The 22,732-nt window shown below is 43.0% G+C and overlaps 1 protein-coding gene across 1 annotated transcript; it reads right to left on the bottom strand.

Moving 5' to 3' along the window:
* Positions 1–18,091: 18,091 nt before the first annotated feature.
* TMSB4X (thymosin beta 4 X-linked) lies at positions 18,092–19,715 on the bottom strand. The gene is made up of 3 exons (XM_064646622.1): positions 19,589–19,715; positions 18,895–19,008; positions 18,092–18,550 (listed from the first exon to the last, which is right to left on the bottom strand). Exons 2-3 carry the CDS (start codon positions 18,992–18,994, stop codon positions 18,516–18,518), a joined length of 135 nt encoding a protein of 44 aa, XP_064502692.1. The 5' UTR covers positions 18,995–19,008; positions 19,589–19,715; the 3' UTR covers positions 18,092–18,515.
* Between the last annotated feature and the right edge of the window lie 3,017 nt (positions 19,716–22,732).

Here is a 22,732-nt window from a genome sequence, read left to right as displayed (position 1 = left end):
CCCTCCACCGCATCTTTGGGTTCCTAGTGCAGAAGGGCTCAGTGAGTGAAATCAGTCGAAAACTTCGTGTTCCAGGTTTGGCAAGCACCACTGAACAAATGATGCAAGCCAGAATAGGCCTCAGACTGAACTGTAGGGATCTAAGTAAGGCTGAAGGGTGCCAAAGGGGCTGCTAGAGCATGTCCCACAGGCTGCTCGGGAGGAGACGTCCCTCTTGTTCCAGCTGGGTGTCCACACACCTCCTGTCCCCCATGCATGACTCCTTTCCCACAAGCAATGCCTTCAGCAAAGCGCAATACCAGCACGCCTGCATTTGCAGGAAATAAGTGTTTTTGCTTTCAGCACACCTTTTCCTAGCAGAGGGACAAGCAAGCAGTGAGAACGACCGGACAGCAATGTGCCTGAAGCACACAGCTGTTTTGCTCAGCTGCCTTGTGCGGGGCTGTGCGGTGCCTCCCTTTGCACAGCCTTACAACTGCATCAGGAAGTCTGCACAAGAGGAAATCCATCTCTTTCCCAAGGACAGTACCCCATGTGTTGGGGCACTTTGTTTTTTTCCTCCCACAGGACAGAGGCTTGGGAGGTTAAGCCTGCTGTGTTTCTCATTTCAAACTCCTGAGCTAAATAATCCTCGCCAATAGAACTGGTTGTGCAGTTATTAGAACTGATTATTGCAGGCTTATGGTGCTCCCTCCCAGGCATGTAAGCAGTGCTGGTGAGAGCAGCCATAGGGAGCAGGATGCTTGGAGAACCATTCTCCCTTGATTGCTGGTCAGCAGGGTAGGGACTCCATGCCTTACACTGCCCTGACATGCCACAGCACAGGGGGTCAGAAAAATCCCCCTCTCTGGGAAAGCAGTTAATCCAGCATCTACCAGGAAAACATTTCCAAGTCAATTATCATGAAGAAAGAGCAATTCTTTATTAATAGTAATAATAGCAACAGTAGCAGCAAATACAAAAATGATTGCTTTCATCATTCTCTTCACTGAAAAGTTTTTAGCATCATCTCCCTTAGTTTTTAAATTAACAGCTTCTGGCAAATTGAAGCTTATTGATTTCCCTAGGATTCATCCCATTCCCTGGATTCAACCTGTGTATAGCTAGATCATCACTCTGTGACCGCAACTGATGGAAGGGACAGGACAACCTGACTGCTGTCTGTAGTTACTACTACTAGTCAATATTACTAACAGTTACAACTACTGCTGCCTGTAGTATTACCCTCTGCATCTCATCTGAGATCACATGCCACCTCACCTTTTCCACTCTGAGGCTCATTCTGGCCTTCAGCCTCAACCAATGTAGCACACATCTCTTAAATTCATGCTTACTTTCCCCTCCTTTTCCTGTTTTTGCACACGTTTTCTCCTCGCTTCCTGTCACACTTCAGTGCTCCCTGTGCTTGAGAACAAAACCCTTGGCAAACGTCACTGGTGGTTACTAACATGAGCACAAGACAGCTGAGGTTAACCATCCATATTTGTGTGCATCCCATAAGCATGTAAAAGATGAGCAGCAGCACTTTCAGGGACAAAAGGTTAAACGCAAAGACTTTTCAGTGCTAGTGGCACCCCACAGTCCTACCATCACCTAAGGGGTTGCTCAAACTCTGGCCCTGACCACCACACCCATGGAGATTTTCTGGTGGAATTAGAGTAAGGAGATCCGGGAGTACCAGGTACAGACATGTGTCATTTGTGTTGTCTTTGGCTTTCACTTTGTCATATCAAATATTACTCAGTTTATTGCTTGGTGGACTCATGGTCGTTCTGCGTGGCAGCTGGTGACTCAATGGCAGCACCAGCACACTGCCACGATACCTCCCCACCTCTGCAGCTCAAGACTACACTCACAGGCTCAGGGACCAAAATGACATGGGGGAACAGTGGGAGGGAAAACCTTGCTGGGTGGAAGCTGTGGCATTCACTGAGCACCTATTCAGTAGCCTCTGAGTCATCTTGAAAGCAGTGCTGGTGGACCCCAGTATGCTTGTACAGCCACTTGCCCAGCCAGATGTCACCACCCTCACCCTCGCAACAGACAGGGTGAAATAAAAGTGCTTCCAGAGAAGCACAGACTGACTCATGTCACTAAATACAGCCAATGAGGTGAGTTTCTTCCTTGCCTGCATGTCTTCCATCCAGCAGAGTAGCTCTTAAGCCCGTTGGCCAGAAACAGTGGCTGGGTTTAAGGTGTTGCTGACTGATGTGCCTGACAAAACTGGCAAAAACCACTCTAGGGTCCCTTAAATTACCCATGACTCATGCCTCTATGAAGCCATGCCCCTTTCATGCTTATCTTTTTTATTGTTCTTTATATATTGTCTGATACTCTGTCAGTTGTAGTGTTTTATTAGACTTCCAGGTCAAGGGTTTTCAACTTATTTGTCATTATCTCATTGTGCAATAAAAAAACATCTGCCAACTTGACAGCAAAAAATTTTTGTTTTCAATGAGGATTTCAATATTCCCTGCATCACATGTAGTTCTCCAGGTGTCTGAGCACTTAGAGAGTCGGTACAGGCTTCCTGCATTTATAATGAACAGACTATATGCATAGTCCTCCTAGCATGTCCAAAATTCTCTCTTCATGGCCTCTGATTCAATTATTTCATGTCCTTCTCGTATGTAAACCCTTAAACCTAATCCTTAAACGTTACCCTGGCTGAGCTAGTATTTTTGGCTTATGTTTTATTCTCCATAACTCTGGAAAACAGGACTGGAAATAGTTTTGAGAGGTCATGAAGTAGGTAGATAGATAGATAGACAGACAGAGTAAACTCCAATCAAATGTCTCTTAAATTATGATCAATGATAAGTGATTCTGCAAGCTCATAGCATCCTGGGACCAGGATATCTGCAGAATGAAATAGGTCAGGGACACTGCCTGATATGGGTACAGGCTTGGGCTTGATGCCTTGGGCATCAAGGAGAGGGTGCATTTACCTTCTCAGGTATGTGAGGTCTTTGGTGGATACTCTCTGTTTCAAACATCATAGTCAGAAGGATGTCCCTGCCACTGGCAATGCATTAATAGTCATCATAGCACTGCAGAGGTAAAAATGATGCTAATGCCTTGGGTAAGAAGGCTGAAATGCAAATAACACGCTAGCCTTAATATTTTTAGAAGCTTTTAAATGCTGAAAGTTGAAGAACTGCCCAGTTGCCTTTGAGACTGGTGTACCCATAGTCCCTGCAGGAGGGCACAATCACACAAAACAAGATATGAACACAACTGAAGTTTTTATGTGACTGAGTATTGCCTGCCTGGTGCAAATAATGCCAAAGTAGTCACCACGTTGCCAATATTCATCTCACTTCTTGAAGAAAAGGAATGACTGCAAGACATAAGCAAGAAATGCATTACAAGAAGCACTGCAACACTGGTCTGATCTGATAGCTCTAGTTTAGTAACATACCTGGTTAAAGAGCAGGGAAATAGTTCATGCCATGATGATCACATGATATAAATTATGTATGGCTTCAGCTGCTCATGCTATCCCCTAGCATGAAGCTGCTAGTTTACTGCCTTCATGTTGTGTGCTAAATTATCATCGAATAATTTAGTTTGCGAAAGAGCTCTGAGGGTCATCTGCTCCAACACCTCTCTCAAAGCAGGGCCAAGCTTGCATTGGATCCTGAAGGCCCTTGGAACTTCAGAGATCTACCTCTCTGCTTCCAGTGTTGACTATCCTGATTGTCATAAGCTTTTTTCTAATATATAGCAAATTGCAGCTTGTAGGTGGAAAGATTGGCTCTATCTTCTGTATAACATCCCATTAAGACTGGGTTTGCTCCAAGCTGAGCAAACCCAGATGCTCTTGCAGTCTTTCCTCTTATATCATGTGCTCCAGTTCCTAGTTGTTCTCCATTGGACTTGCTCCAGTATGTCAATGACCTTATTGTACTTAGGAGCCCCCCCAAAACATTTTCCCAGCTGTAGTTTCTAACCTTCCATTGTTTTCAAACTTGTAAGAAGATCGAGAATGATTAATCTATTTATTTAGAGGAAATAAAAGAAAAAGTCATATAAGGGCACAATCCCTGGGCTGTCTCTGCATTTAGCATTAGACAGATGGCTCACATTCCACCTGTGTCTCTGGAGGCAGATGCAGCCCAGATCTAAATGGGGAGCTGCTCAACTGCGGCCGTGTCAAATGCTGACCATATGTCATAGCGACTGGTGTCAACGGGAAGAGGGGAAAACAGGGCTTTATAATCCTGCCCAAGTGTCCTGGAAATCAGCAGCAGAACCTCTTGTAGTATCTCCTATTTGCTGTAGATCTTAAAAGGACAGATGAATTTTCTGTCATCATCTGTCAGGCAAATAAGTTCCCTCAAAGGATGAAAGTCACCACAATACATGGCATCTCCTAATGGCTTGTTCTGGAGTAAAGTCACCCTCATATGGGACCACAGAAGCACTGGCCACTTGTAGGGCAGCAAACTTCATGGGGAGGTAAGGATGCAAGCAATAGCCCATAAAGAGGTGAATACAGGTGGATGGGAGAGATGGCAGCAGTTATATACCAGCCTAGAGTAATGGAAAAACTTAGACTGGTGTCTGTCTTTTAAAGGAAAATGTTTCTCACTGTTAACTGTATGGAGACTTCAGCTCTGTACTCATCACTCTACCTAAGAATTAGTCCCCTGACCTCAGCTAAATTAAGTGCTGGGATCTCACTCTTAGCTGATCCAATAGTGTCTCTCAAGATACATCCTGGGGTCCCATTTCTAATAATGCTATATAACCAGCACATACTAATACAGTCAGTCAGTACACAATAATAACGCGAAACCATCATCACAATAATATTGATGAGCTTCATACCAGTTTACTACTCGAATAATACACCAAGAAAAGTAAATGTTTACGAAGTACACAACTGTAGACAGCAATGTTTATGAAATATGCCCAGCTGTCTGGACAAAGGTACTGGAAAAAAGTGCATTTGGAGTGTCCCACAGACTTCTCATGTGGTTATCTTTGACAGACAAGCTTTATGATGCTTATCAAAGTTTAGAGTCCATTAATATATCTCTGTCTGGGCACTCAGAGTCACGCTCTGTCTTACTAGACAGTAAGAAAATTTTAAGTTAAGCTGCAAAAACATCTAAAAATGAAAAGCAATGGGTCTAAACACTCTGCTACATACTTCTGCCACAAGTAGCTGCCAGCGGTTGTACCACAGAAACGATTGTTATATCAGTGCTGCCCTGGTGGTGATCCAAAAATAATCGTACCATTGCTAGGCATGACTCAAGAAAAAAGAATTACTTCTGTAGCTGGAAAGAACCAAAGGGCACCACATCCATCTGCTTGCCTTATGGCAGGCTCAGCTTGCCGTTCATCATGAGTGGCGCAGTTTTGAATTCCACCTTCTGTAGCTCGCACCTCTCACTTTGCCCCTTGGCAGGGAGCTGACTCCTCTGAGTCAGCGGAGTCCTGTGGTCCCCACTCAAGCAGCCATACATTTCATGGCAGCAAGTCTTGCTGAGTACGTGGGAGTGGGAGCTGAGGAGAAGCCACTTCTCAGAGGGTGCAAATTACATGCTTAGCAGGCCAGAGAAGGTGCAAAGCACACCCAACTGCGCTGTTCTGGAGTCAGCTGTGTTCCTTCCCAAAGGCTGCCCCCTCTCCTTCCCTGTGGTGTGGAGCTGGTAGGGAGGGCTATGGCAAATCTGGGAAGGAACAGTCCAAAGGCAAGGGAACAAATAGCTGCTGAAACTGGAATTAGTGTCTTGGTGGGAGGTTGAGAATAAATCTGTCATACTTAGCCTCTCTTTCAGTGATTTCAGAGAAGGACATTATATCTAACAATGAACACAGCAGGTAGCATATAGGAACAATATGGGACGAAGGAGCAGCAACTCTCCCTTCTCTGTCACTTATTATAAGTATACATAAGTGTACTCATTATTTATGCAAGACTGGAGTCTCCAGATTCTTCAGCTTTACAATAACCAAAATGACAGAATGCTTGTTGATTGTTTAGCACCTTCAGAGAACAAAATAAGGAAGAAAATGGAAACTCCCATTCAACTGACATAGAAAGCTGCAGTAGCACTGCAGGCACATTGGCTTCACAGAGTTTCCAGCCTTGGTTACTGCTGAAGGGCCCTAGTCCTTCTCACCCTGCTTACCTCCCACACCTCAGAATCAACTTCTAACTACTTTGGAGATACTTATCTTCAGCTAATGAGAACAAAACTGTAAAAACATAAAAACTCATCCAAAATGGGACTACATGGGCTAGTTTTTGTCAGAAGTAACACAATAATGTCATAGGGTAACTGGGAGTTTTGCTAACTGTGAACAAAGGGGGAAAGTGGGAGGGATCTGAGAATGCCCTGTAATAGAGAAATGAGCAGAGCCTCTCATGAATAGACAAGAATTGACCTAGGTACACACCGAAAAAAAGCCTATATTGAATTACCTACTGAGAGAGGTGAGGTAACACTTATTCCCCAAGCCACCACAATACCTACAGATCACACTGCACCTGGAACAGTGTGGTAGACTCTACAGGCTCTGCTTTTCTGAATTTGTCCTGAGCCCAAATTTAAAGGCCCAGTGCTTTAAGGATGACTTTACACAACAGATAGTGAAAGAGAGGGTTTCAATGCATACATGTGTCTGAAGGAACTGGATACTTTTGCAGATCTGTCCCTACATGTGCACGCTAACTGATTTCCAAAAGCTGACATAAACATAATGTAAAAGACAGTTTAGGTATTCAGGGCAGTTTGCAGCCTAAATAAGAGAAGTGGCAGTGTAATTATATATATTTTTTTTTTAAGAAAAACCAGTTTTTGATATTGTTAACATTGAGCACATTTCTTAACTACAATATGTGCACTACAGTCTCCTCCCTCAGTCTGTTTGCATGAATCTTCTGGGATCCTTCACTTTCACAGGAGCACTGGATTCTGACCTTACAGACCAACACAAAGGAGCAGAACATGAAACTGTAAATCAGGAAACATATGAGATTAAATTTAAGAGACGAAAGACAAAGAAGGAGGAAAACCATATTCACAAAGGCAGTAGGGCTAGGCAAATGTTCCATGGGGTATGTAAGGCTATATATTATCCCATAAATGCTTTGCATAACTATGAAAGTCTGTACACAGAACTTTCAATACTCTGTGGGGATTACATGCGTGTGCGCCTAAGTACAGCATTCACCCAAAGTATGGACCTATATGAAATACCCCTACTAAAAAAATTGCACAGAATCTAGAAAAATAAGCAGAATAAGACCATCAGTTAGATACTTTTATATGGGAAATCAACCATTCACACATTTTCAATGTTCTTTTAAGTTACTGGGAGGAAATGAAGACAACAAGAAATGATGGAAATTCTAGCTAATATTTGTACCAGCTGAACTTATACCAATAAAATAAACCAAAGGAAAATACTGCGTAAGAAAGTTGTACATTTGTATGGTACAAGCTCCACTACTGCTCTAAAATGACTGAATGTTTACCATTAAGGTAAACTAAACAGAAGACACAGAAGAGGACAAGTGATAAAATTGAGGTGAAATTAGAGGCTTCTAAAATATCACAGAAAAAGGGTGCTTATTCATTTCCAGCTCTCTTCTTGCTGCTGAAATATGACTTCCTACTGTGAAGCAAAATCACTGGTCACAACTGAGAAAAGCATTAAAAATATGGTAATAATATAACCACTTCATTTAATCCTCATATATTCATACCTGCTTTCAGAAGGTGGTAAAGTATGCATATGCTTGTCAATTAAACTACTGACTAAGTTAAAAGTGTGTGTTTCTTTCCAAAAAATCATCATTGTCTTAAGGGAATGTCTGAAAAGCAAAGAACAATCACAGTAGGACCTGGAGGAAATAAAAGGTGGCACCTTATGTGTCTGTTGAGTTCATAATTTTTGTCTACCTCCAGAAAAACCTTAAGTTATAATGAAATATTTCTCTAAGCAATGATACTGCAGCCCCAGACTGCCTCCTTATTTTGGTGACCATGTTGAGGGTTGCTGAGGGATGAGGAAAAAAAAGGACTGCTCTTCAGCAGCTTCCTCAACCCTGAGAGACAGAAATGGTGATAAGGAGTGGGGACAATGGTTATGCCCACAGAAGGAACATTCTTCTCCTTCTGCTTGTAAAAAAGCCTATCTGTGTAGGCACTTTTCTGTTCCTAACCAAATCTAGTAATATCAGGCAGTAAATGATGTGTCAAAACTCACGGTGGTTATGAATTTTCACAGTTCTTCTGAGCTCTGTTTACAGAGCCATTCACCCCCTGCTAGTCCAGATGAGAATTTGAAATGTAACCTGCAAAACAAAGAGTGTAGTAACAGGTTCTTGTTATAAAGGAATCTGCATCATCTACAGTAGGCTGGTTTGGTGATCTAACTTTTGTGTAATTTGAAAGACCAAAATTAGCAGACAAGTTCCCTTTTAATGTCAATAGAGATGTCAGAAGTAGGTAGATGGGCATCTCCTTGCTTGTTGAAATAAAACTGAAGCATGGTTTAACATCAAAAATGTTTGTTAGCTGGGTCAAATATATAGTAATCCTTTAAATACTACCAAGTATGGTATTAGAATGCAAATCAACAGACAGTTTTCATCTTCCATGTATATAATTTGCTTTAAGCAGACAGTGTACACTAATAAATGGGATACTGAAAACTTACACTGGAGATATTTATTCATCTGCTGAGTACTGTAAAGTTTGAATGTTCATATGGGCTCAAGTAGGTTTGACTACCTCACTGGAAATACTGTTTTGCATATTAGGAAGGAATGTCTGCCTATGATATGCCCCTTCTATGCAAGCAATGAACTGTGGATAAATTATGCTGAATTTGTAATAATGGCCTCACTACTGTCAGTGGCTAAAGGCAGTGGATAGTCCATTATCAGATTAAAATTCTATATTCTGCATCTATGGAAGAAGTGATCTATAAGGATCCACTAACACAAACTCATATCACAAAAGGTGATTTCTCAGGCTTCATTACACCTATTGAAAGAATTTAGTGTATATGGCTGAAATTCAGCATGATGTTATAAATAATTCACATTGGAAAAGACCAAAGCACAGCCCTTGATCATATAATAAATTGATTTATCTGTACAGAGAAGAACTGGACAGTTAATCCTGCCAAATCTTTGTTCATTGGTGTGGTGTTTACTCCTGTGATTAGTCCTACTGGTTACTGCCACCATTACTCAACCTGAAGCGTGCTCACTACATAAACAGTCCTTCACACAGGAGTGGACAAGGGTGTAAACTGCTACTGATTTCTTTACAATGATAAGCCTTTCTTACTTTGTTCTCTCTAGTGGCCCATTTTCTTTTAATACCAATAACATTTTAGAAAAATACTATGCCTGAAAATGCATGTGATCTAGATGCCCATAATGCAGCACTGATCTAAGCTGTATTACTTCTGTATAAAAATCAACAAAAAGGAATTTTAAAACATACATTAACAACTGCATGGTACTCCAGTTTCCTATCTGACAGTAATTCCACATGCATATTTGGATATAGTTCTGTGTGAAGGATGGTAAGTGAGATGTTCTGTTCCAGGAGAACCATTGCTCCAGGTAGTGCCCTCCTTGCTGTCTCTGGGCCAGCAACAAGTAACAAAAATGACAGACTTTTCAAGATCACTTTGCAGAGCTGGGCATGAGGGGATGGCCCTCTACCCCATCCTCTTCTGAGGGGTTGTGCAGAATAAAGTTGCCAAGGGCAAGGCTCCAGCTGAGACTTGCTGCTTCCCTTGACATAACAAACTGAATTCATGGCTGCTTTTCACATCCCCTACAGCTCTGTTTTGTTGCCTGTACTGGGGTGGACTCCCACAGAGTACTGCAGAAATAGCAGTGGTATGAGCTACTGAGCAAGGCAGTGGTCAGGGCAGAAAGGCCTCAACCAAATAGTCCAAGCCTTTTTCTCTCAGCATTTAGAAACACACTCCATTTTGAAATTTCATTTGTGCGTGTGTTATGTGTTATAAACAAAGGGATCTCACATTCATTCAGGACAGTTTTCACAGAGTTGAATCCTGACCAACAGCAAAGCTGTGTCCCATCCCTGCTAACTTTAATGAGAAGTGGCAATACCTCGCTGGACTTCACATGGAGATTTCACATGTTTGCCTTAGCATATATGCCAGTTCCACTACATAGAGTATGTTTAGCTTACAGCATTGCTGACAAGAAGGATGTCCAGCACCTCCACATCCCTGCTGGGCAGGATAAGCATATGGTACTGATATAAAATGTAATTGATTTCACCGGCACAGCTTGTCCTTAAGCTCACAGATGAAAATCTCAAATAATTTAAAGGGATCAGTAATCCATTATAAAATTGCAACTATTAATATGTGATATTGATTTTTCAAAAACCCCAGTGAACTATTTGCAATGGCTTCCTTTCTTTCTCTATAACTTCATTCTCCTTCTTTCTTTCTCCTTCCATATATATCCTTCATATGTACTTGTCTGAGCACTCCTGGAGGATGACATGTAGGAAAGAAAGCTATACCAAGACATAATTACAATGGTATAGCTAACAGAAAAGGCCTGGATGTTTCAAATGTCAGTAGATCTGAAGATGTGTGGGCAGGATTTACAACACTGGTATGTTGCCACTGGTAACTGACTGCATTTTTAACCTCCCCACTGCTGGCTAGCAGCATGAAACAGGATAAGTCTAGGAACTTAGCACTAGAAATAAACAATCTCATTACAAACCCCTGAGACTTGTTGTTGTGAAGCCGAGACAAACAAGGGGAAAGACTGTATAAAGGTTAGAGAAAAGCTCTTTCTTCCTGATGGGCAGCCTACACAGCACCCAATCCTTCCAGTTTGCTGCCATGCAGCTGTTTCCTCTTCAGGATCAGCCCCGAGGGCTGGTTTTGGTCATTCCAGAAAGAGGGGAAAGGAAAGAATGAAGCTTTTACTGCGAGTATATTAAAGGCACAGCCATCTCAGGCAAAAGATGCTTCATGGAGTTCCACTGTCAAAAAGTTGGCAGCAGTCCCTGACTGAGAGCGAGCCATTTGGAGACACCAAGCAATCTGACAGACTATTAGGCTGTATGGTGGAGTCAGGCATATAATCTGAAGTAGGGAGTAGTTGTGACAGGGGTGTTACACCCACGGTTTGGGTCTGATGAGTGGGGACTGAGGAGAAGACCAAGCTTCCTGGGCATGGAACAGGGGTATTATGGGTGCTTATCCAGAGAGATGGGAACAAATTTAGGGAAGGAAACAGGATTGGTGAGAAATAAGAATATCTGAAAGGTGATATGTGATTGCACTTCTTACGTCATGCAAAGAGGGGGGATACTCCCATTCCTTCTGGGAAGTGCTCGTTGCAACCGAGTTCTGCCTAGGAGTCCCTATACAAACTTATAAACTGAGAGGGAGTTGGAAGTGACTAAAACTATGTTATTATCCTTAATTAGACACTCAAATGAAAAATAGCCTGATGTACATCTTCACATCTACAAAATCCACTGAAACGAAGGCAATCACACCTGCTCAGCCCCTTGGCATTTCATAGGGACTTTACTTCAGCAAGGAGGGAAATTTCACTGGAAGTTGTGAGCATCCAACTGCTCCATTAGTGTTAACCCTAAATATGCATTTAAAAATCTTTTAGGATACCAAATCAAAAACTATGTGAAGCCATTCCTGGTCTCAAAACATTATTTGTTGCTTTTTATGATCTTAGGGAGTGCAAACTGTAATGTCACAGTGTGGCCTTTGCTGAAAACAAACTCTGTGCCTATCAGCTCACAAAGCCCAGCTGAAAATGATATAGAAGAGACCACGCTCTGCTTGTGCTGCAATGCATGTGATTAAACAGCTCTTCCATTTAAAGACCTTTAGAAGAATGCCAGTCTGTTCCTAGTTTTAACCTTTAAAATGCAGCAAGGACTTACAGAGAGACTTTGGCATTTCTCAGTGTAACCCACACCTCCCACACACAGCAGAGATGGTTTTAACAAGCAAAGCACTAGGGAAGCAGACGTATATGTATATGTACAGTCTGTGTAACCCAGTAAAAGGATCCATGTCTCCTGGAATTCCACCTGTATTCCTTTTGGCATCATACTAACTCCTTGTGCTGAGAAGTGGTGTCATCTATATTAGCCTCGTTAATTTTCAAGCTCCCCCTTCCCCCTCTACTTAATGCTGTCAAGTCAGCTACCATGAGCAAAGCAGGCAGCAGATTTTTTTGTGTCTCCCAGAGTGGTAATTAAAGTTGCTAAAAAAAAAAATTAAAAAATTAAAGAAACGTGAAATTCTTCCCAGGTGCAATGTTCTTGCATAATCCAAGCATTAAAAAAATCCAAGCATCCTAACTGCTTTTGTAGTTGCGAGCTATGGAGATGAGAGGGCCTGGGATCCATCTGTTCTGCCCTAACATGTCAGAGTGGTGGGGTAAAGCTCAGCTGCAAGGGGATTTCTTATTCCTAATTCATTCTGAAGTGATATAGTGGGACCAAAATCACTGATGCCTTCACTAACTCACTTCATTTCTTGTATTGCTTTGTTTGCTACTGCTAGGGAATAGGAATATTTGTATAAAGCTCATCTTGTATTGCTTTCTCGTGGAAGTAATTTTATTATGCCCTCCCTGATAACTTTTCATGGGATCTTCTAGTCTTGATGTGATATAAGATTTTTTGAAGAGCTAGGCATCAGGCTCTATCAACAAAACCTTCATACACCATGTACTATCCTTAATTTAGTAATTAAATTCTTTAAGCCATGGATTTAGGTATGAGCTAGTTTGCCCCATTCCTTAAATGCAAAGCAGCCCCCAAGCCACCACTGATCTTGGACTCATAAGGTTATGGCTGATCTGCATTCCTGCATAGTACTAGTAGGGCTCAAGCATTTGTGTTGCTGCTCTGTGTGGCTGAAACTTTGTGACTAAGGAGACATGAAAGCTGAATAGAAATGTTAGAACATAAAAGGCTCAGCTGCCCTGGGGCTGTCCCTGGGAGCTCACCCTGTGGTACTGCCAGCAGAGCACACTCCTGGATGGCACTTTTGGGTCCCTCTTCACAAGAACCCACAACTGTGTGAATAAACCTGGTGTGAGCCTGGAGGATGCTCAGCACGCTGAAGATGGTTTCCACTTTGGCAGTGTAGATCCTCAGGGCCATGTCCACTTTTCTGTTTGAGGATGTCACTCTGGAATGGCATCCTTTTCCTCACCCTTAGTTGTTCTCATTAAACACTAAGAAAAAGGTGCAGTGCAAGTAATGGATTTTTCCCACTGCACAGTGGGTCAGTGGCATTTCTGAGAGGCCGTGCCCAGTTTAGGGGGAAGGGTGAAGAATACCCCTCTGTTGGCTCAGTTTTCTTATACTGCGAGGGGAACAAAGGTGCATGAAAAATTAATCCAGCAAATGATTTTACTGATTATTATGTAGCTCCAAAATTCTCCATATTATCCTGTGTAGAGGGCCTTAAAGATAAATTCCAAAACTTCCAGTAATGGTTTGAAGACATATTTGTCAAAACATTTTAAAATGCTATACCCGAGTAATATAAACCATATCATATATGGTCAGATAGAATAGAAGCACCATTATAGGAAATAAACCATAAAGTAAAATCTACGAAAAATTTTAAAATATGTTAGGTAAGATTTGAATCATCTGAGAGCCTGAATTTCATACTTTTGGTCTAGAGAGAAGTAGATTTCAGTGAGTTCATCTATATTATTTTGGAGACCTGAATGTTACTGCTGTCGTTTCAAACCACTAGAAGATACTAGGGATAACTAAATTACTCATGGCAAATATTATAGAACATGCAAATGCATTCCTCTTCTTGGTTTTGTATTTGTTTGGGTTTTTTTGTTTTGAGATTTTGGGGATTTTTTTTTCACTTTCAAACAGATCTCTAAGTGCTGTAAGTGTACTCAATATTCATCCATAATATGCAAGCAAAGAACACTGTAAATGTCTGTTCATGGAATCTTCAGTGTGTACAAGGTCCCATGAGATTGTTTCTAGGCCCAAATTTCAGGCCCATGACCACATGCCAAAGATAAAATGATGAGATTTACAATAATGGGGGAAAATTTCTTCATCACCAAAAAGCCTTTGGTCAATGTAATGATGTTTTTTTTCAAGACAGTGTTTTGATTGGACATGGTGAATATTTAGGGACTATTCAAATGCTGGAAATATATTTAAATTGGAGTAAATCCACTGATTCATTTCCAAAATATTGTTGAAAGAAAAATCAATTTTGTTAGGCAAAAAATAAATCAAGGGCAATCAGAAAACCTGCAGCCATAGGAATTCTGAGTTAAATTTAAAAAAAGGATATTTACTCATCTTGCTGTCATTTTTTTTGCACATTAGGGCCTGAAACTAAGGCTATGGTCCTATATTTTACTCTGCTTTGCCATTAGACTCCACTTTTTGTGAGGGAGCAGTGGTTGCAGAATCTCCTAGTTGCCAATTCTCATTACATTGCATGAATCTTGTTGTATTTGACAGTTTTCAAAAAGCCCAAGCTCCAGGAGACTGAAAAATCTCCTGAGAACCCCAGTTTTTGATTACAAGGAGAAAAACAATGCTGTAGTCTTCATGACTGTAGAAACAAGAGAAAAAATTATCTTTACTCTGCTCCCAATATGCTAAAAGCTCATTAACCCAGAGGCAAAATCAAACATCTCTTAGAACTCACTATGTTTGATTTTTTTTTTCCTAAGCAGGAAGAAGAGGAAGTCAGAGAGTGGTCTGACATTTTTAAAACCCAGTAAAAACAATACTGGAATTCAGGTCATTAACTTCAGCTGAAAACAGAGAGAAAAATGGGCTCTTTCTTGTCATTAAGTCACAGAATTTTGAAACAGGTGTATGGTAAAGCACAGGATTTTAAAAAAGAAATCACCATATCACAGGGACAGTAGCAAATGAATCTGCCGGACAGCATACAAATAATGGATACACATTATCTGTAACTCCCTTTGAATTAACAAAATAGCCCATTTTATTAGAATCCCATTGCCTTGCCTGTTGAATTGAAAATGCACAAAGCTGGTGCACCAGATGATCTCATGGAAGGCCAAGCCTGACATAGGTTGCTTTGCATTGTCATCCTACTGTATATCAATGAATAAGCACAAGCTGAATTTTTTAGTTCTTCACATCCCTTTTGGTATCAGCCCAGTGGAACAATTGCACTGAACACTGTTATATGCTCATTGTGTTTTATATGATGATTGGAGTAGCGCACAGTTCCTTATTAATAAAATTCTGCTGTGCAGCAGATGTATGTGGCAGCCATATATGATGACAATACACAATAGGAACTGCTCATTTCTACACTGTTTCTAGGGAAGTAAAGGGTTACTAGGGGAAGTGGTATTTTATCACACATTCGACATTGCAAAAAAATAACCTAGAAGACTCAAATGCTTGCATTGAAGTCTCCACATTTCTGTAATTAATACCACAATGAGCTATTTTGGATATGGTTAGCATATGCTTTCTGTCCGATATATGTATAGTTAATGATATCTGGGGAGGTGCATGAAAGAGAGAGAAAATCTTCCCTTAAATACTGAGAAAGGAAGAATTTGGCTCAGTGCTGAAGGGCAGAGCTACTCATCACATTGTCTTGGCAGAGGTGCCTCTATGCTGGGGGTGGGGAGGCAGCAACACCAGACACCGTAAGTCTCGTACAGCTGGCATAGTGTGGCTGCACAGCGTGAGAGATCGAAAATCATATGTGCCTTTCTGTTTCTGATGACCCTTCTTCATAACCAGGTTTTGGGCTGTATTTTCTTTTTCCTAGTCAATTTGTGGCCAATGAAAGTTTCTAGACTGACAGCTGAAGAGATCGATCTCCTTTAATAGCCACAGCCAATGACCAGTGCAGACACAGTCCTGAGTATTACAATTGATCCATGTGAGCCTCCATGTTTCATGCTACGAATTGCATTGCTGTGAAGTGGGTGTCAGATGTGACCTCCTCTATAATGGCTATGCAAAGCATGGCAAAGACCTGCCACAATTTTCTTCGAATGTATGCAAAGAGCTGAGCAAGGAGCAAAGCATCTATTGGATGATAGAGTCCAATAATTCCGGAATTTCACCTGGAAGGTTTAATTTCCAGTTGATTTCGTATTATATATATTATATATATATATTATATATATTATATTTCTTGATGCCAGAAACAGAGCTTCTATAACAGAAGTAGTAGCTTATTGCCCTATGTCCTGTGAAACAGATCTGAGTCTCACCACCTCACGCTGCAGATTGTGGTACCGTTTAGCCAGCACTGATCAGTTTGGACTTGCAGTTCTTAAGTCAGAGGCATCATATCTCATTACATTAGTTTTGCTGAACTGTGCTGTATTACAGCATGCATTTGCATTGACTTATGCAGAGCTGTGTATCCCTCATGCTTTGCCTCCTTCAGAAATATGTTGGTATTTTTCCCATGGATAAACTCACGGTAAGCAAGTGCTCACTTCTACTCATTTGCGCACGTGCAGTTCAGACTGTATGCTTCTGAACCTAGTCATGTTACATCCCATGTTAGCTGATTAAGATCAGTGGCTGGGAGTTGATTAATTGACTTTTCAGAAGCTCAGCTCTAAGTTTCCTGTGTCTTTCCCATTATACATGGGGAATAAAATGAAACCTTAAAAAAGTGCAAGAAATGGTTCATTTCATTCCTGAACTCATCACCTTAAATTACTGCAGAGGTCCTTATGCCACCAGGACTTCCCAAATCTTCCCACGGACTGCATCAAAAAATCTCAGGTGTAAACCAAGGTTCTCATCAAAGACACAATTCATCAAGTTTTCCACTGGCGGGAGGCTGGGGACTGTACCTGCAAGCACGTGGCATCCCCCCCAGCTTCCACCTTCTCCAGAAGCACATCCACCAAACCTTGAAGGAGAGGATCCCCACTGTTCTCAGTGGTGTAAAACCAAGGAGTTTGTTGCTGCAGTGAGATGCTGTTAGGGAGCAGGATGAAACCCCAAATCTACATAACCCTGCCAAGTCAGCAGGCTCAGCAAAACCCAAGCTTCCCTGGAGGGACTAATTTTGCTTTATAGGAACTGGCTGAAATTAATGCAGCCTAAAGTCCTTAAGATAAAACTAAGGCACTGCAGAAACATGCTCACCACCCTCCTACAGGTTATCTGACAGCATTTTTTTCCCCCGAATGTTCATTAGTCACTTCACTCTGATGAAATTCATGACTACTAAAGTCAACTCCTACTGATCTCCCTGGATAATTAGGTTTTAAGCACTGTCATTTAAGGAAAAATAACCAAAAACTGTCCCAGGACTGAAAGAATTGCCATAAATCAGCAATGTGGTGCGACAATGCAAATACCAGATTTATTATTATCTTTAAGTTACCACGATGTTTTTGTCTCCAATTGGTTAAGTTTTGAATTATTAAAAAAAATGTACCTTTTTATTGATACTAGTTCTTAGGATCAACTGGATGTTAAAAGATTAAAAAGTGTTGTTTAAAACATTAGTAACATTGTAGCAAAACTATTTTTTATTTGCATGGGACACCACCCACTAAAATAGCTTTAAGAAACTAAAAAGCTTATTTTCAACCTTAAACTTAAAATTCAAGTTACATCGTCCTTTAAATAATGTATCAAAATAACAAGCCTTAATTATTAAACAAACTAATTATGGTTTTATACAACTGAGGCTGAATTTCTGCAGCAGTAAAGAATGGTTCTCAATAAAAGAGCTATGCCATGGGTGGGGCAAAGCAATAAACATAGCCGGTTTTTGCCTTTATCAATCTCTACATTAAAGAAATATTTAAAGTGATATACTCACATGATAACAAATTATAAGATATGCAATTTTTTACTGAAATCTGTCTAAAAACTAGCTTCAAAGACCACAAATTTATCTATTGGTGAGCAAAAATATTGAAAAAAAATGAGGATGACTGAGGTTTGAGGCATCTCCAAACGTTTTATAGTATCCTGTGTCTCAGTACCAGCTTTTATGCTTCATATCCATTGATACAGTTCTCCAAAGAGAGGACATAAATACCATCCAGGTTTTAAAACATTTTATTTGCATATTAAAAAAATTGTGCATTCCAATAATTAAAATCATTTGAACAAAAAAAAAAAAATGGCACTCGATTAACTGCATTTTACAGATCGCAGGACCTTGGTACAGCTTTGCATTTATTCGTGTTACTCTAGTTTACTGTAGTCCCACCCAAGTTCTTCTTTCATCAACATGCAAGCTCTTTCATGCCACCAGGACCAAAGCCAGACAGGCAGAGGGAAAGGCAGCGCCTTCATTCAGTGTCAGTAGTTCTCTCTATTCTTTTGATGTGAAAGGGGCAGTACAGTCATTTTAAACTTTATCCAACCTCTTTGCATCTTACAAAGTTAAACAGCTAAAAGAAGTAAAATAAGAAGGCAATGCTTGTGGAATGTACAGTGCATAATTTGGAAGGGCAGATTTCATTACGATTCACCCGCTTGCTTCTCCTGTTCAATTGCTAAAAAGGGGGAAAAACAGAAAAGGAGAGAAAACAAAATGAAGATCGGGAACCTCAAATGCATTCACATGACAATTGCTATAAATTGCTATAATATAGGTATATTTTTAGCTACAGATCGAAACAGGATGTAAATAATTGTAAATTAAGCGCTGCTAGGCGGTGGGTTCAGGTTTTCGCTGTCTGGCACAGTCACAGCTGAGTATCCTCCCTCCACCCCGCACCCGCCGCACCCCCGGCTCCCCGCCTGCCGCCCCTCTTTGTCTCCTCCCGCCTTCCTCCCTTCATCCCTCCCTGCCCGTCTCCCTCCCTCCCTGCCTCCCTCCCTGCCTGCCCGCACTCACTTTCTTTTGAAGGCAGCGGGTTTTTCTCTTGCGTCTCTGTCTTCTTCAATTTGGACTTGTCAAATTTCTCGATCTCAGCCATGTCTGGTTTGTCGGACATGTTGGCAGGTGACTCTGCGCACGGAGGGGAACAACCCGTTACCCCCAGCGAGGGCTCCCCGCTCCCCAAGGCGCCCCTGCGGGGCCGCGCCCGCCGCACCCAACGCGGGGACCCGCGGGACCCGCACGCTCAAGTACGCCGAAAATAAAACGCTTCACCCCCGACATACTTAAAAATAATAGTAATTTTAAAAAGTGTCCGTTTAATCCAGCATCCAAGGCGGTGCAGTCCGCCGCCAGCCGCCGCCGGGAGCAGCTCCCAGTATCTGCGCTCTGCGGAGTACAATAGAGGGGACGCGCCTGGAGCTGACCGCGTTTTTAACTCGTCGGGGGAAAATAATTAAAAAATAAAGCCCTGGGATGGCACCAAAACCGCCTTGCGCCTCGCATGCCACCGCCCTGCGCGCCTTCAGACAATACCCCCACGCGGACAATGGCCCCCCTCCCTCCCGCCCCCCCGGACAACAGTCCCCGCGCCCTGCCCTGCCCTGCCCGCAGTCTCCCCGCGGCGGGGATGTCGGGCAGGAGCCTGCGCTGCCCGCGCTGAGGGACCCGGGGGAGGGGGGATGGTTAGAGGGGGTGCGGCGGGACCCACCGATGTCGCCGCGCGGTGATGCTCAGCCCCGCCGCTCGCTGCTGCCGCCGATCCGCACGCCAGTATAAAGAGAACTCGCTGGCGGGGCGGTTTTATCCCCGCGCCTATGCAAATGACGGTGATGTCACCCGCTACCCATTTTGCCGCTTTCCGCCTCTCTCTCTCTCTCGCTCTCTCTTCTTTTTTTCCCCTTGCTTCCTTCCCCTCCTTTCAGCGCCCAGCCCTCCTCCTCCCCGCGCACACGCGTACACGCACACAAAGCTACACACACATACACGGACGCACACCCACAGTTTACAGCTCGGATTATAGCCGAGCATCGCCCCAGTCTTCTCGGTCCCTGCCCCGGCCGACAGGGAGTCACCCCCAGGGAGAGTTGGGGTGTGTGGGGCGGTGGCCGCTGCCCCTCGCTTCTCAGCCCCCGCCCCGGCCTTGGTGGGCGTCCGGGGCCGAGAGCGGGACGGAAGCAGGGGGGCCGGGGCCGAGGCAGGGGCATCCGCCGGCCGCCTCCCGCAGTGGCGGAAGGCTGTGCTTGGCTGGAGCCGTGCGGTGGTTGTGCTCCAGCTCCCTGCGACTCGCTCTCCTGGTTGAGCAATATTATCTCGCTGATAACCTTACTCAAAATTCGTCATTTAGAAGGAAAAGCCGAAACTCGCTTCCCTTCAACTCCGGCAGCTACCTCTGGTGCGCCCCAGCCTCCCCGTCCCCATTCCCCCGCTGCCTTTGCATCCCTGATGCAAGGAGAGGAAAATCCCATTGCTGCTGTCCCTGCAACCCGGCTGCAGGGGGAAAAGAGAACCACCCCACAAACACCCCCGGCCAGGCTTTGGTGCCGGGCCAGCAGACAATGGCTTCGGCCAGATGATGCTTGGCCCTGCCTCCCAGCCCGGCCCCGGCCAAGCACCGCCCGGCCGGCCCTGCCCGTCTTTGCCTTGGGGAAGGAGTACCGGGAGCAGGGCTGGGGCCGAGGACGGGGCCGTGGTGGCCCGCCGTTGGGCCAGGGCTGCTGCCAGCTCCCACTGCGGAACTCCAGATGTGCTCAGCGGCCCCCTCGGCTCGGGGGATTCAAACAGGCATCCCCGAGCAGCAATCGGTCCCAACCCCAGCATCATCTGGCTAGGTGGGCAGCTGCTGTAGGGGAGAGGGCAGAAGAAAGGAGTGTATGGGAAGCGTGATTCCTGTTTCTGCAATTGCCGCATCAGGGAATAAACTGAATTATTCACGTGAAAGGGCCGAGAGACACCGGGCGGTGTATGTGTGCGTGTGCATGAGGCTGACTGACAAGGAGACGGGGAAATCTCTGCGCCTTTGTCTGGCAACAGCCCTTCAAGGGAGCAGAGGCGCGCTTGCTTTCGAGGTGCGGGGGGCACAGGAGCAGGCGTGTGGGAATTCACTTAATTTCTGCCGCTTCTGGGACATTTGAATGGAAGCCATTGAGCGTTATCAGTCCCTCCTCCCTGCCCACCAGCAGGGCGTCCGATGTGAGGGAGATTGCTGGTGAATTAAAAGCCCTGAGTCACAAACAGTATTAATACATGCAAGGAAAACTATAAATAGATTTCAATAAATTCCCTGGAGATGCTGCTTTCTCTGTTTCGTGGCTGCCCCCTCCTTCTTGGCTGGCTATAGCATTTCTAGAGCTGTATTTTCAAGGAGGTAGAATCTTGTCCCCATGGCAATCCAAATAATACCTTCTATAGTGAACCAGGAGTTCAAATCAGCCCACAGTCTTCCTAAAGCCAAGCTCCTTTGCATTTGGAGGTGTGGTGTATGAAGTGTGCTTTCCTCCTGTAGTCCGTGATCTTCTCCAAAACAGAATGTGGTGTAAGCCAGGAACTGTGCAAGACGGAAGGCCAAAGGAATCACTCAGGAAAGAAATTACAAGGAATATATCATATAATTTGGGGATATTTACAGATTTTCATAGTCATCGCGCTAAAAGTGTTCCCAAGGGATCCACTGTGTTGTATACCAGCTAACTCTACTAGCTTTTGAGCAAGTTCTGTAAAATAAGTTTATGGCCTTTTACTGTTTTGAGCATTGAACCCCATGACCAGGAATTGTGAAATTTCCCTGATGATCAGCTCATAAGCATACCCAGTGATGTTGCAGTCTCAGACTTTTCAGTTTTGCCAAAGATTTTTCTGCCTTTTAAGTGAGAGTAAATTTAATAAAAATATTCTTTAGAATTGTTTTCCTCTGTGGCTGCTCTAGTTGCTCACCAACGTAACTGAGCAAATCAGTATTTCTCTGACCTCAGTGCAGGAAATGTGCTCCTGAAATTAAAGAACAGCAAATATTTGCAGACTGGGGTCTGGCTTTTTTCAGAAACTGCTTGTCCAGTAGTAATACTGCCTTCTTTTGCTTTTGCTCATTTTGAGACAGAGCCATGGATCCCCTAAATCAGTGTAAGCCACAGGCTTAGATGGAGTTTTGCTGCTATCTGCAAACCAGGTTCCTCTGCTGAGCTTAGATTCAATTATAGTTCTGAGAGACAGTGACAAATGAAAGGTTTACACTCTTGCGGTTTCTCTGCTGTTTACTATGTATATGAAGGCAATATTGTTCTGCTGAAGCAAAATGAAGGTTGTTGTGTTTCTGTGGCAGGATGTAGGCTAATTTCTGTAAAAAAATCCTCTTTATAGCAGTTTGCATTAGTGGTATGGCTACAGAAATTGCATATTTCCATGTCCTTTTATATTTGCTTCTATTTGGTGCTATGTGGAGAATGCAAGGAAGATATGTGTTCATACAAGACTGTCCCATGTCAAGTAATTTCTGAGGATAACAAACTCAAAAGCAAACTTGGATGGGGCAGAGCTGACATCCTCAGTAAATGTCCCAGGCCAAATGTTGTAATGCATAGTTAGCTTAGGAATTCTTAGTTTCAATATTAATGAGCTGATCATTTATTTTTTTAGTGGGTTTTGTGTCAGCTGTTTTTTTATTGTGATGATTTAAAAAAAAATAAATCAGTCAACAAAAATTTGGTGTTGTAGTACCCTGCTAGACATACACTCTCTCAGTCATTTGCATGTTAAAGGAGAGCACTTTTCAGCACATTGCTGATTCCATTTGCAAGAAGGAGATTGGACCCTCACTAACATAGTTTTTGGCTAACACCTTTGAGGATTTGAACTAGAG

This window comes from Pseudopipra pipra, chromosome 2 (genome assembly GCF_036250125.1).
Source record: "Pseudopipra pipra isolate bDixPip1 chromosome 2, bDixPip1.hap1, whole genome shotgun sequence".
NCBI classification, from domain to species: domain Eukaryota; kingdom Metazoa; phylum Chordata; class Aves; order Passeriformes; family Pipridae; genus Pseudopipra; species Pseudopipra pipra.
This window is presented reverse-complemented; position numbering and strand designations above follow the sequence as displayed.

Excerpts from the sequence above, each read along its gene's own strand:
- TMSB4X (XM_064646622.1), bottom strand. The coding sequence starts at position 18,994 with ATGTCCGACAAACCAGACATGGCTGAGATCGAGAAATTTGACAAGTCC. Across the intron at positions 18,551-18,894 it reads CCCGCTGCCTTCAAAAGAAA|CAATTGAACAGGAGAAGCAA; the intron begins GTGAGTGCGGGC and ends CCCCCTTTTTAG.